Raw genomic sequence first — 14,980 nt, 5'->3', positions numbered from 1 at the left:
AGATCGGTGGTGAGAAGTGGTGTAATCACACTCAACGGGTCGGCTCATTTCCAACCAGATGAGGCACATTGACATTACAGGGAAATTTGTGTGTCGAAATGTAATCTAAATGGAAGGTCAGTTCAATACCTCCCCACACGGACCACGTTTTGCTGTAATCTCATGTCGGCAAACAGCAGTGACAGTTTATAGACACACCCAGGGTTCATATCGGTCGACTGACGAACACTTTCTGAAGTGCCTCACTGTGGCGTGTACTCCTTAGTGCTTTGATCAAACAAAGATGTCCTGTAAATCATCTGAGATTTCATTTCTGAGGTTTGATTTACATCTTTTGATGATGTCATGGTAGGAGAGAAGGTATAGGGACTCTGGCAGTAATTGAAATGTAAATATAATCAACCTTTTTGTTTATTGGGGAAAGTTTTCTCTAATATCTGAGAGACAGTTTGGGAGAAACATTTAAAAGTTTTGCCTCTAATAGATTAGAAAAAATTGTAGTTGCAATTATTGCAACTATTACTATCATGTATATCTTAGGGTGCAACTCGTGTTAAACAATTTCAAACTATAAAAATAAAGTAATGATAGTACATTAACAGAACCCCGAAGAAAACACCAAAAACATATCAGATCTGTCAGGCCGCTGGAGATGTAGTCTATCAAGCCGCTGGGGTTAATCGAGTTTAGAGTCTTTACATCTGCAACCGTAGGCAGATATGAAAAAGTGACGGAGCCATATGGCCTGGCCTGAATCAAGCCGGCAGGTACAAAAGAAACCACCGACCCACGAAAGACAAAACCACACTACACCTCGGCCGCATGCACGCCCTCTGCAGAGAATAGAGCCAGCTGATAAAGCTACATGCTGCCCTCCTTTGCCAGTAACATTGAGGTCATTTATTGTCTGTGTTTTGTAATTAGCGGGTGATAACAGTGGGCAAGGCCTTTTCTCCCCCATGCCTTATAAGAGTGTGGGTGGTTATAAGAGTGTGGATAGTTGTTGGGATTGTCTGCAGCAGCATGGATCATCACTCAGCCGGTCTGCTGTTGCTGTTGCTCACCTGTTTAACAGGTAAGAGAGGCCGCCCTGCTCGCGTCAATCAGCATCTCGGCAGTTAAATGCTCATTAATTCAGACATTCTTTACTGAAAATTCTTCTGTGTTGTATGAGCGACTGGAAATCGATTAATGTTAATGTATTCTCTTCTCTCATAACCAAGGTTTTTCTACAAGTGACACTGGGGAGGATGGAACCATGGGGGAAAACCCATGTAAGATCCTTTTAATTGTGATTCTCACACATCAGCAAATGTTTACTTTCTTTGCTCTTTTCTGACTCTTAACACACAGGCTTCATTTCCCTTGAATATTTTTGAATCGGAAGAAATGTGCATCCTCGTGTGTCCTATTGCAGACGGGCCGTCTTCATTGGAGATCGATGGGGTCAGTGTGGTGACAGTGGGAATCCCATATTATTTCCAGTGCAAGGCCTTGTGCTTCCCGGGCTGCAAGTACAGCTGGACCAGGGGTAATGTGACCACTCAGGGGCCCGTGCTGAGCCTGCAGCTCCTGCACACGAAGCCAACGGAGACCCTGACCTGCACAGTGGACAACCCGGCAACAGGGAAGTCAGCATCTGTCCAAAAGACGATGCAAGTGACGGGTATGAGTGATGACCAAACTGAAGTCGAATTCATGGGTTCTCTAAGCGGCACTTCCTTCAACCAAATCTATTTCCAAACTTTGCAGCTGGGCCATCGAACATACGGATCAGCGGTCCAACCTTTCTGACTTCAGGAGTTAAATCCAACTTCAGCTGCTCGGCCAGCTGCTACCCATCCTGCAGCTACAGGTGGACTATTTCCTGGTATGGGGAGACACTCCAAACTTTCGAAGGCGACACCGTGTCTTTCAGTCCATATACCAGCACCATCAGCTCTGAAAGTCTGACGTGTGAGGCTGAGGACACCATCTCACATCTCTACATCTCTACGACTCTGACGCTGCCGGTGGCAAGTATGTGAAAGAGCTGAATGGAAATCAACCCCACCGGTTATATTGCATATATATATTTTTTTTTTGTAAAATGAGTACAATACATTCAAACTCCTTGTTCTGAAACTCCTTCTTTAGGTGTATCTGGCATTAGCATAGAAGGTGACACCACAGTGACGATGGGACAAACGTACACATTCACATGCATCGCGGCATGCATCCCAACCTGCAGCTTTACGTGGAAGTACATGGGGACGACTTACCAGGGAGACCGAATAGAGATACCCATCTTGCATGAGGGGGACAAGAAAAAGTTTGCCAGTCACTTTGAGATCACTTTAAGCGACTACTCTAAAATTGAGCCTCTGACCTGTGTGGCAACAAACTCTATATCTCACGCCAGTCTCAACTCCACGGTGAACCTAACTGTCATTGGTGAGCCTGCGGCACTTTGATTTTTTTTATGAAAAAAAAAAAATTGGTTTTCACATCATGTCTTCCATGTTCATTCTCCCTGTGCAGACCCCATCTCGGTGCATCCCACCTCCAAGGACCTGCCAGTGGCAGGCAAGTCTTTCTCCCTGCAGTGTGATGGCTCTCAGAACCCAGCCTCCATCACATGGCTGAAGAACAAACAGCCAATGCCAGCCTCTGACAGAGTGCATTTCACCCCTGACAACGTCACGATGACCTTCGGTCCTCTCCTGCAGGCCGATGACGGTTTATACCAATGTGTGGTGGCAGAGGGGGGGCCCCTCATCCAGTCTGTTGGCTACAAGATGCAAGTCAACTGTGAGTATACACAAGGGTCGTCGCAGCTGAGCAGTGTCCAACAGGTTTGAGGAGTGTAGCTGTAGATCTGGTGATCAGATGATCGCTGCTCTTTGAATTAAATGTCCAATGCCAAGTCCAACTACTGACCTCCCACTCTAGCTCGAGCTCCTAGTAACAATATAGAAATGCCTATCCCACAATTCAATTAAATAAACGCATGCAATAAATAAAATGCCTGAAAGTAATTATGAAACCTTGCAAGCCCCATACGAGTCTGTCTGTCTCTCCCATCTCCGACCGCAGATGGGCCATCCTCGGTGGTGATCAGCGGGGTCGACGTAATGACTTTGGGAATGCCTTATGAGTTCCAGTGCTCAGCCAGCTGCTACCCGACATGCCAGTTCAGCTGGACCTGGGGTAAGGAGACCTCTCAGGGCCCGAAGCTGAGCTTGCAGCTGGTGGATCCGGCGCCAACGCTGAACCTGGCCTGCACGGCAGTCAATCCCGCTACGGAAATATCAGTCACCACCCAAAAGATGCTGCAAGTGATTGGTAATTAAAAAAAAAAAAAAGAATGAATTCAAACTCAGGTTTTTTTTGTTTAAGAGGAATGCCTTAAACTAATTTCCAACTTTTCAGTCGGACCAACAAATATACATGTCAGCGGTCCAGCCTTCCTGACTGCAGGAGTTACATCCAACTTGACCTGCTCGGCCGACTGCCACCCCTCCTGCAGCTTCTCGTGGATCGTTACCTGGATGGGGGAGACGCTCATTACTGCACAAGGCAGCACCATTTCTGTCACTCTGCCTGTTAACAATTTCCTCTCAGATGTAATTGTGACGTGTAAGGCTCAGGAAACCGTCTCACATCTCGACATCGAGAAGTCCCTGCAGCTGCAATTGGCGAGTATGTGAAAGAACTTACCTCGAATGAGAACAACAAATAAGCAACAAACACGAGTAACATCGAGAGTATCGTTTAAAGGTCAAATTGAAGCTAAAGAACGGGGAAGTTTAGAAGCCATTATGAGACACTGCTTTCACTCCTTAATTGCATTTTGACTACACTCATGTGGTAGAATGTATCTGTAAATGTTGTACCACAAATCCACCTCCTGGATCATTTGAAGTAGAGGATTGAGCACAATACCTTCAAATGTCTTCTTGTCATCCCCATCTGTAGGTTTATCCAACATCACCATCACCGGAGACAGCGCAGTGGCAATAGGAAAACAGTACACATACGAGTGCTTCGCCGACTGCACTCCGTCCTGCGATTTCACTTGGACGTTCATGGGGAAGCCTTTCGAGAACGATCGGCTGGATCTCACTATTAGCGACTACTCTAAAATCGAGCCTCTGACCTGTGAGGCGACGAACACTTTATCTAACGCCACCATCACCGCCACTATGAACCTCACTGTCACCGGTGAGTCCGCGATGTTGCTCCCACAGATTTCTTTTCATTGGTTTGAGCAATGTGTTCCCTTGTGGTAGATACATGATAAATGGCCCCCTGGCATGCTGCAGGAGCCCCTCAGACAGTCCGCCACCGTGATATACTGTAAGAGCCTTGTGGCAATAGTTATTATTCATCGCTTTTGCCGTCACTTGATATTTGAATATTCTCTCTGCACAGACCCATTCTCAGTGCGGCCCACCTCCCAGGCCCAGCCGGTTGCAGGCAAGCCTTTCTCTCTGCAGTGCCTTGGCCCTCAGCAACCCGCCGCTATTAGCTGGCTCAAGAACCAACGGCAAATGCCAGCGTCTGAGAGGGTGCACTTCTCCCCTGACAACACCACGGTCACCTTCAGTTTTCTCCTGCGAGAGGATGATGGGTTGTACCAGTGTCTGGTAGTGGAGGGGGAGAACCGCACCATCCACGACAACACGCTGGTGGTGATAGTTGTGGGTGGAACCCCCACCCTGTCTGTCGGCTACCTGATGCAAGTAAACTGTGAGTATACCAGGGTCGGGGATCTCAATGTGCTTGTGGCCTCATTCATCAGTACATAGTATTCAATAAGTTGTCTTAAAACACCCAGACGGGCCAAATGAGGTGCTCATTGAGAAACCCAACGAAGGGCCGGTGGGCGAGGTGATGTTGGTTCAGGCTGGATCCACAACAGAGCTGCGATGTGCAACCGACTGCTTCCCCGTCTGCCCCATCACCTGGTTTTACAAAGGCGCGGTACTGTCTACAAATGCCTCCATATCCTTCACACCTGTAATACCTCCGTACGCGGCCGACCTCTCCTGCATGGCATCCAACCCGGTGACGGGGCAAAACAGCTCCGCTGTGACCGAAGTCGAGGTGCCTGGTAAGCAAATATCAGGGGTTGAAGTAAGAAATGATTCCCCTTCAAAAGATCGATGGGCTTCTTCTGCATCTCGACGCCTGTTTGAGTCGGTTTTTTGTGGCTCTTCTCTTACAGACGGACCGACCTATGTGGTCATCACCGGACCGAGGGATCTTGAAATCGGGGTCACGGCGAGCTTCGTTTGCTCGGCCGACTGCTCTCCATCCTGCAGCTTCAAGTGGACCGTGTACGGGCAGACGATGGCGGGTAGCGTGATTGACATCACCGTGAACCGCCAAGTCTCCAAAGAGTCCATCAGCTGCCAGGCTGAGAACACATTCACCGGGGAGACGGCGACGCTCAACGTGACAGTCAGTGTCTCGGGTAGGCTGTCGCTGGAGGATTTGAGAGGATTTAGACAAAGTTTAAAACCGTTATCCGACTCTGATTTATGCTCTTTTCCCTGTAGATCCTCACTGGTGCGGATGTTGAAACACTGGAAAAACACTGCACACATTCTTCAGATCTGCTAAATGCTCGGCACACAGCGGAGCGCAAAGTTGTAGTTTGTTAATCTTGTTATTAATGACACTTTCTGTGCCCGTACGGCTGTATTTGCTCAAGCATTGTGTACTCTGACTGTGATGGACTGGCGACCTGAATAGGGCGTTTCCCCAACAGGTTCCAACCTCTTTGTGACCCTGAAACAAGATTAGACAGCTATAAAGAAATGATGATGTGTGCTTGAGTAATAACTTTTGGGGGGTTTTAATTACACAAAGCTAATCTTATTCTCTTTCATGATATGTTTACATTTGTCTTGCCAAACACTATGCACTATTATGCTTAATAAACAATGAACCTCTGTACTTTTTCTGATTACCCAGTGCCAATTCATCACCATGTGACACATCTGAGATAACACAACACTGCTTTCAAAACTATTTTTAACTGCAGTGGTGATTATCAACAACAGCCCACACACACACACACACACACACATTACAAAATACACCTTTAATTGTTGTTCAGCTTCTGAAAAGAGATTTAAAATGTGTACTTGCAGAACAGAGTTCTCGGCGGTCAAACTGAGCCAGTTTAGAACGTGAAGAACATTCAAACAGGGCTCACAGAGACCAATCAATACTTGCGGTGCATTCAAAAAGTATTGGGAAGTTGGAAACTCCCACTTCCTGTTAATGGAACGTCCCTTCTGGTAGGGGTATGATCGCCTAGTTGTTTCAGGTTTGCATGCTGATACATTTATGGAAAACAGTAAATGGTTAAACATCTACACAGTAACATTGCAGATTTTTTTCAAGTAAGATGATTGATGACATTAGCTTTTGCATAAGGAACAGGATTCTACACTCTCTGTCTTTATCGACTTTAACTCTAAAATGCACTAAAGTCAGAATTACAATCAACAATTTGTGAATTTCTGACTTTAGAAAGTAGACAACGTTGTATTTCCATAACACAGCAGTCCAACTGAATCAAAGTGAATTGAATGTAAGTTTATTCAGTGGTAGAATACAACAACATTGTTGCTTTGGCTTTGAAAATAATATAGTCCTGTGGTTTAAAGTCTATAGAGCTCACGGCGTCACACACCGTACTTCTTCTGTAACGCTGCGACAGATGATCCCTCCAGCTCCGCTTGGTGAAGGAAGTCAAACAGTTCTTTAAGCACTGGGGGGAAAAGTAGTACAGCACATCATCAATATGACTGAATGAGTGGGTGAAAAGTATCAGTCAACCGCAAACGGCACGCCAAGGAGACTCCACCTTTCTTCTCCGGGGACGACAGGAACATGACAGCCATGTCGAAGCGCCTCACACTCGCCAGGCTGCTGAGGATCTCCAGCGTGACGGCCGCTGCTTCGTTCCTGCACGAGACTGCTGTTAATGCGCGGTGCACACTATACTACATGCATAAAGGGGAGGGGCTGGACAGAAAGCCAGATCTTCTAGACGCATCTTTAAAAACTCACTTGATATAGAAACCGTGCAGTGTCCTCAGGAGCTGATTGAGAATGTCGGGTTCAAGGGAGTTGCGGAAAATGCTTGTGAACGCCTCGGGTTTGATTTGCTGCGAGACGAGAACAAAAAACAAGGACGACTTTTAACTTCAGTGAGACGTAAATAATGCAGGATGACCCTGACATTCAGGCTGCGTCGATCACCAATATGTGTGTGTGTGAAATTCATCACAGATATTGTATCTAGTAGTATTGAATCATGAAAATCATAAAAGAATTATCAATAAACATCCATTCCACTGCACTCAGAGCTCTTAGACAGGAGACTTGGCTTAATCTGCATATGTCAATACCAACGCTGTGCTGACAGCATATACTGTCTGAACATGCAAATATGACCGTGTCACCAGTAAATGATTTATTTGTATTCTACAAACACACAGCTCACCCTCAGATATCTGTAGATGACTTCGGGCTGGTTTCCGATCGTGCGGAGGTCGGCCTCCAGCTGGAAGCTGCTGGTGGGCGGAGGAGGCGGGTCTGCTCCTGTCGAGGTGGGGGGGCTGGCTGGCGACGGTTCAGGAGGATGAACGGCTTCCCTCTGCGCCGGCTGTTTGGTCTGCCTGCTCACAGGGAGTCTGGGGAACAGAGGCAAAACATCTGTTTACAGGCCGAGAATAATCATTCCACAAATGACTACCACATTCTGTGCTTTACAGACAGAAATGAAATGTAACACAGGAGAGAGGCGGCGCCACTGACTGGTCAGACGTGTGCGAGGGGACTTCTGCTATCTCCTCAATCTTGATCATCTTCGCGATGGGTGACGTCGACAGCGGAGACGATTCATCCTCAGCCTCCTTCGGCGCCTCCTGGACGAAGAACTTGGACCCACCTGACTCCACCTCGGACACCGTCGCCTCGCCGCTCACGTCCTCGATATCGATCCTCCTCAGAGGTTTCTGAAGAGCAGCGGATGTTCAGAATCAGTCAAATGCCAAACGATCCAGATCAAGATACCACGAGATGAACATTACAGAATCCAGATGTCCACTCTACATGCCACCTGCTGGGCAAATAATGCTAAAGCATGTGGTATACATGAGGAATAAACTTCCAAAAGTTAACTAATGAGAGTCAATGATATTAAACATTAACTTTATGTCAATCAACAAATTGATTTAGATCACATCAGTGTTTTTAGCACCAGACCTGTCCACTGATCTCTGCCTTTACTACCTTCGGTGTAGCACAGAATGTATTTGCATCTAAAAAGACTTCTGCACTGAGGGGAAAAAACTCACCGTTGACCGCAGATGTGTTGGTTTGTCTAGTGGCTGAACGGTTCTCCTCTGTGTGCCGTCTGGTGTCTGGAGAAGGCCGCTGGAGGTTACGTCCTGACAACAGAATGACATCAAGAAAACAGAAGTGAAGTCTGTGGAAGATCAAACCGAATAAAGTCAGACCAAATTCAAGCATCTCTGCTGATGCCTGTTCTCATAACGTGTGGGAGTTAAAACACAGAAGGGGAATAAACTTCAGTCTCTAAGAGGATCTTAAAACGTACAATCTGGAGTTTCTGGAGCTCATTCAGGGCCTGCTTGTTCCCTGGTTCCAGCTTCAACACCTCTTGAAAATCTGTAACACACACACACACACACACACACACACACACACACACACACAATATGTTTATATGCAACATAACAGTCAATAACAATGATCCATGTTCATATTATTTCAGTGCAATTTGCTGGCAAATCTCTTTTTGGTCTTCCAGACATTAAAGAAAACAGACAAAATGTAGTTGCTGCGGTTGGCCTTTGAAAGACAGTGCTGTTCTATTCAGCACCTTGTTTGGCCTCCCCCAGTTTCCCTAAAGCTACTCTGGCGGTGGCACGACGGGCGAAAGCCTTGGAGTAAGTGATGTCCAGAGAAATGGCTTTGGTGCAGTCCTCCTCTGCGTCCTTATACCTGCAGCAAACAGAGAAAACAAACAATTGTAGGTTTGATCGCCTTTTCACTCTAATAAACAAAAGTGTGCTGGAGAAAGAAAATTCGGGGGCTTACTTCTCCAGCTTGAGGAAGGCCATGGCTCTGTTGGCGGGCAGCAGGACGTTCATGCTGTCCGCCTCCATGCCTCTGCTGTAGCACTCAACAGCCGCTTCATACTTCCCCTCTTTGAAATAGGCGTTCCCCTGAAAGGCACATTTGGAAAACTCCATATATTTCCATATAAACAGCTTGAGTTGAGAACACCTCACTCTTTTGCATGTTCTCAAATGTTGCCCTTATAGGCCACCTTTGCACGCTTCTTAACCACAGCTAGAAAAGCTAAAAAGTGGCAAATAACAAGGCAAACACTAAACCACAGCTTACTCTGTCTTTCTGTACAGCCGCCTCCTGTCGTCTCTGCTGCTCCTCCATCAGTCTCTGCTGCTCAGGGTCGGCTGTGGGAGCCTCCTGTGGCTGTGGGGCTCCACTCGGGGCGGCTGGTGCCTGATGACTGAGAGTCTGAAAGCAGCAAAGGAAAGACAGGAAATGAAAGAGAAGAAAACTTGGTAAAATAGGCTAACCCCCCCAAACCTTCCCCACTCACCTCTTTGATTGTTTTCACTTCATTCTCTGCTTCCCCGTTCCCGGGGTCAAGCTTGAGAACAGTCTCATAATCTGTTCAGAAACAGATTTGTGTTGTTATCTCAGCGCGCTCAAGTTAAACAGATGTTCTCTAACCCAGTTAGACAGTTTGTCACCTTCTAAAGCAGATTCATATTTCTTCAGTGCAAAGCGTGCTGCTCCTCTCCGTGCATACGCTTTGAAGTAGTTGCTGTCCAGAGCTATCGCCAAGTTGCAGTCGGACTCTGCCACAGCATACCTGCAAGGAAAAAATTTGTTGATAATTTACAAGGGAACAAAACCTCTTTCTAAAACACACATCCTCCTAATGTTATTACATGTATTGAAAAAACACTTAAACCATCGTTTATAGTGCAATACAGCCGCCTCTTAACCTACGCCGCTTACTTTTTGAGTCTGAAGAAGGAGGTGGCTCGGTTTGTGGGAAGCACAGGGTTGTAAGGATCTGCAGCCATCCCTCTGGTGTAACACTCGACAGCATCGTCGTACTTCCCATCTTTGAAAAACGCGTTACCCTGAACATCAAAGTATAATCTGCTTTAGGAAACGGTAACTTTTTCTTCTCTTCGGTTTGTTTTATTGCAGTACTTCTCATACAGTGTTTACCTTTTCTCTCTCAGACAGCGCTTTCTCTTGATCAGCTGTCGCCTCCTCGCAGTCGGACTCATTTGACTCTGCAGGACTTTCCTCCTTATCCATCTCGGACAGAGCTTTGTCCTGCGATCAGAGAAGCATTCATCTTTAGTCAACTACTCCATGACCTCACCGATCATGTTGAGTGCATTTTTTAAGAATACATTAGCTACCACGTCAAACTTGTCCCACGATCTATAGTCGTATGCCTTTATCCTTGAGTCTTCCTTGGGCTCCTCAGCCTTTGCGTCGCCGCCGCCCGTTGGCTCCTTCTTCTTCTTCTTCTTCTTCTTCTTCTTCTTCCTTTCCCTCATCTTTGTTTTGTAGTCTTTGTTGCGCACAGGAGGGAGCGTCTTCTACAACAAAGAGACAACACACTACTGACACCTGAAGATAGCCCAGAACATTGGCTACTCCTGAGATGTGTACAACAGCGACAAACCTGGGCCTCCTGAAGTCCTCCCGTCCTCAGCTCATCGTCCTTCTTCTTTATGTCTGTCTCCCAGCTCTCCAGGTCCGCCATGAAGCTATGCAGATCCTCCGCATTTTGCCGCACCTGAAGCTGTAACTCAATGGCTTTGTTTCCCCCGGACATGTTTTTTCCTGTAAAACAGACATTTGTTTGAGAGAAACTCTTAACATTTGTTGCTGTAGTTGTAGTATTGAAGTCGGTGTTGCAGTCAAGAGGAAAACACGAGCATCACATTGTCATGCTTTTGCGCGACTAGCAGCTAGCTAGCTAGGAAAAATACCAAACAATTAGAGCAAATAAAGAAAATGTAAGAGATAATGTAGCTATTTGAAGATTGTAAAATACCTGGCACTTGTTTTTCCCGCTGATAGGTACAGTTAAAATGTAGCTGCAGTTATTTTGGCTAAATAATACAACAAAATGTGTCGTTATTCATAGCTTTCTGTTTACGTTCGGAGCCATGACACCCGGGTACCAGCAGCCTTTGCGCTGCTGAGGCTGGGCCAAAGATCATCTATGTTACAACCGCGCAACCGATCATTTATTACAAGAACATTTTACTCAGGTGTCAGTTTGTAAAAGTCCGCAAACAACTGACAGAAAAGAAAGCTGCACATTACACAGGTATCGGTTTGATTCGTGGTCAAAGGACGTTGGTATGTTTGTGGTTGTATCATATTATTAACTGGTGCAGCCCTCGGTTTGGATTATGTGCCCCCCCATGACTGTCTACTGTTTGGTGGCTCGCTTTTGGCTTTGGTCCACGCATTGCGCTAGGAGGTAACGACCTGCCTACACGTTCCGAATAGATGATCTATACTTCTCTATATCTCTAACTAAACTGCGTTGGGGGAACAAAAATAATTTAAATGTTTTTTTATGTTACATTGAAGTGAATTTTATTTCCTGACTTTTGTATGAGAACAATCAGATTACAAATACATATTCCCATTAATTTACCTTTGACCTCTTGGGACCACGTGATCTACCAAATATTGATGACCTCTCCTGCTAGCTAGCTAGTGGTAGCTAAACTGATGCTAACATTTCTCACAATGGAGCAGCCTAAACAAGAGGAGGAATATGGATACGACTTATTCCCGGAGAGAAACTCGGCAAAATACAAGGGCAGGTCGCTCACAGAGAGCCTGTTCACGTTCAACCACAAATGCCAGGTCATGCTGCAGTTCGCGACGGAAACTAGTGAGTGTTGTAACGAGCTTGTTAGCCCTTAAGAGGGAATGTCATGTCAGCAGGGAACAGCGGATATCATGTCTGACTAAGAGGTTGCTGTCAAATGTGTTAGTGATTTCACATACCCGTGTAATGTTGACATTATAGCCACGCTGTCAGAATAGTAGCATCGTGTAGCATTAGCTAGTCTAGCTAGCACTGGTTTCTGTCAGTGAATGCCTCATACATTCAGCTCTAACTGTTCTCTCTGTGCTTCTCTGAGGTCCGTATGCCAAACTCCTCCTCAGTGCCATGAAAAGCTCAGGATGGTATGTTTGATTTAAAAATGAAATAAGTGTTTCTTTTGTTTATTACCTTCAACTGTAAAGCTCATAGCCTTGCAAAAAGCCTGGGACTTATAGTTTATCAGATTATAGCTTTGAAAATGCTACTAATGCTATTACTATCTAACGTTATTTAATAATAATAAACTTGTGGTAGTTTGTAAGTAATAATTATCATGACAATAATGAATGAATAATAAGGATTTCTCTCAAATTAAATTGAATGTGTCCTTTAATCGTTTGTGTTTTGAGCATCTACTACATGCATGTACAAACATTGAAATATGTTTCATGTTTAATTGCAGTATCTAGTTAATATTGGGTAATTCTGGGTACTTTAAAGCTGTAACTGTTACACAAAAGAAAACAAATTAAGATGACTTTATTTTCTCCTCTCACTGCAGCAAAGTGTTGAAAGACCGACATTTCTCCTGTGAGGACTGTGACGGGTCAGTCAGCGGTGGCTTTGACGCGGCGTCCTCTCAAGTAAGAAAGAGGGTCTTGGCATTGATGGAGATAAAAGCCAGTTCTGATGGCGTTAAGAGAAAGCGACTGCTCACCAATAATGAGCTTTGCGTTTTGTTCGCAGATTGTTTTGTGTCAGAACAACATCCACCAGCAGTCCCACATGAACCGAGTGGTCACGCATGAGCTCATCCACGCCTTCGACCACTGTCGGGCCCACGTGGACTGGTTCGACAACTTAAGACATCTGGCCTGTTCTGAGGTGAGCGACAATATGTTGTATGTAATGTATGTGCAGTGTAAACATTGGTTACTGTGTGATTCAGTTTCAGCTGTGTCTTACAATCTTCGGCATTGTTACTTTTGTCACGAATCACCAGTCAAAAATGCGTACTGATGCCACTGTAGTCTCTTTCTTCAGGGACTATTCTCATCAGCGGATTGATACACATTTGGTGCTCTAGTGTGTGTTTACTCTTAACCTTAAGGTCCCTTGAAATCGCTTGGAGAATGCAGTTTTCTTTCAGTCTTTGATATGTTCCCTCATAAACACAATGTATCCACAATGTATCCACATTTGACTGAGACCTGGGAAAGGGGTTGTGATAAATCTCATTCATCCACATCTCATTTTCTCCGTACACTGTTTTGTTGTGAGTTAGAAAATGATGTGCCCATGTTTTCATTAGAATTTCAATAAAAAAAGTTATTATCCTGCCTAAAATTTGCGTTTGCTTGCTCACACAAGACTTTTTTTGTGTCATTATTTCAGATACGGGCAGCTAACCTCAGTGAAGACTGCTCCTTTAGCAACGAAGTCTCCAGATTCAACTTTGGCTTCAAGCAGCATCATCAGGTACCCGCGCTGGGATAAATGTGACTTTTGCTGGCAGGTATCAGGGCTGTGTCTGTAGTCTTAACACTGTGATCGTGTTTTTTCCTCGGGACAGGCGTGCGTCAGAGGCCGCGCCCTTCGCTCCATCCTAGCTGTGAGGAAAATCAGCCGACAGGAGGCGGAGAAAATAGTGGACGAGGTCTTTGACACGTGTTTCAACGACCACGCGCCGTTTGGACGAATCCCGCACGGCAAGAAGGATGCTGGGTTTGCCAACAGAGATTATGAGAACAGAGATCGATATTATGCAAACCTTTAGTGTCGACATGTTCTCATTTAACTCCCAAGGGTGCTGTGACTGGCGGTGACGCTGACAAACGTCCGGCGGCATCAGGAACCTGCTCAGTATTGAAGCCTCAACAGAATGACTGTCAAAAACATTCAAATCCCCCCAGTAGGGATATTTAGATAATGATTTGTCCTTGGAAAAGGAAAGGAAAAGGAGGAAGAGTACATTTCATGTTCTACCTTAATTTTTTTTTTATACTAATTCTGTATAAAGGGATTGTAAGGTGTGAATTATTAGATGAGGTCCCAGTGACTTATTTGCCATTTGTTTTTATTTGACCAATGGGTGCTTTTAAAGAAATACAGGATTTGATTTTTGTCCGTCGGTGTTTGCTGTGAAAGTCCTTTGCTGACAAATGAGGATGTATTTGTTCTTCATCTTGTTGCCATATTGACCTCCACTCATTTCTTGTAAATAGAGCAGATTGTGCTTAAATTAAACCAAATCAACTTGTGTTTGAATTAAAGTTTGATTCCTCTGGAAAGAGTTGTTTGTGAGGACAAGGGGGGGGTGTTACGTTCAACGTTGGCGCAAAATGTTTGACTTTGTGACTTGCCAAAGAAGCATAAGTATGCGCATTGCTTATTATAACACCTTTTATGTCTAATCCTAAGAGAATTCTTCAAATTAACATGTGAGGCAAGTAATATAAGTAAAGATAGAAAAGTTCTTCCACAACAACACGGTCAATTTTGTTCACATCTGCGCCGCAACTGTAAAATGTCACCGCTGACATCTTTATTAGGCATTAGCATTTAAAGGATCTCGTATCCCTCCACAGAGATTAATGAGGGAAAAGTTATAAGGGAATTAGCCTCATAATCCCCCTCAATTCCTCCTCCTCCTCCTCTTGTCCCTATCTCAAAGACAACACCCTCTGCATCGTAATCACAAAGACACTGGCTGTGTCTGCTTTTGGAGTGTTATATGCCACTTATCTCAACATTCTCCTCTTAGAAAACACTACAAAAACGGGAGATGAGCATGGGCTCGAAGGACAAGGCCGAGTGGGTGGG

At 45.2% G+C, this 14,980-nt stretch overlaps 3 protein-coding genes across 3 annotated transcripts; 2 read left to right on the top strand and 1 right to left on the bottom strand.

Annotated features, from left to right (window-relative positions):
• Positions 1–928: 928 nt before the first annotated feature.
• LOC116393474 (hemicentin-1-like) lies at positions 929–5,943 on the top strand. The gene is made up of 13 exons (XM_031865839.1): positions 929–1,075; positions 1,224–1,274; positions 1,418–1,666; positions 1,753–2,019; positions 2,137–2,433; positions 2,521–2,790; positions 3,076–3,324; positions 3,412–3,681; positions 3,958–4,203; positions 4,414–4,731; positions 4,820–5,095; positions 5,210–5,458; positions 5,544–5,943. The coding sequence occupies exons 1-13, from the start codon at positions 1,024–1,026 to the stop codon at positions 5,564–5,566; spliced, it is 2,817 nt and encodes a 938-aa protein (XP_031721699.1). The 5' UTR covers positions 929–1,023; the 3' UTR covers positions 5,567–5,943.
• A 133-nt stretch (positions 5,944–6,076) lies between these two features.
• On the bottom strand, positions 6,077–11,285 carry rpap3 (RNA polymerase II associated protein 3). The gene is made up of 17 exons (XM_031865840.1): positions 11,144–11,285; positions 10,769–10,929; positions 10,500–10,682; positions 10,300–10,410; positions 10,081–10,208; positions 9,810–9,931; positions 9,656–9,726; positions 9,436–9,570; positions 9,127–9,254; positions 8,909–9,030; positions 8,624–8,694; positions 8,361–8,453; positions 7,819–8,018; positions 7,505–7,694; positions 7,069–7,166; positions 6,863–6,963; positions 6,077–6,766 (listed from the first exon to the last, which is right to left on the bottom strand). Exons 2-17 carry the CDS (start codon positions 10,919–10,921, stop codon positions 6,681–6,683), a joined length of 1,992 nt encoding a protein of 663 aa, XP_031721700.1. The 5' UTR covers positions 10,922–10,929; positions 11,144–11,285; the 3' UTR covers positions 6,077–6,680.
• Positions 11,286–11,568: 283 nt separating this feature from the next.
• On the top strand, positions 11,569–14,444 carry atp23 (ATP23 metallopeptidase and ATP synthase assembly factor homolog). The gene is made up of 6 exons (XM_031865798.1): positions 11,569–12,001; positions 12,255–12,300; positions 12,720–12,801; positions 12,905–13,042; positions 13,553–13,636; positions 13,731–14,444. Exons 1-6 carry the CDS (start codon positions 11,836–11,838, stop codon positions 13,932–13,934), a joined length of 720 nt encoding a protein of 239 aa, XP_031721658.1. The 5' UTR covers positions 11,569–11,835; the 3' UTR covers positions 13,935–14,444.
• The last annotated feature ends 536 nt before the right edge of the window (positions 14,445–14,980 follow it).

This window comes from Anarrhichthys ocellatus, unplaced genomic scaffold, assembly GCF_004355925.1.
Source record: "Anarrhichthys ocellatus isolate YVR2014 unplaced genomic scaffold, GSC_Weel_1.0 scaffold33, whole genome shotgun sequence".
Classification (NCBI taxonomy): Eukaryota; Metazoa; Chordata; class Actinopteri; order Perciformes; family Anarhichadidae; genus Anarrhichthys; species Anarrhichthys ocellatus.
Note: the sequence above shows the minus strand (reverse complement) of the source record. Positions and strands in the feature narration are given on the sequence as shown.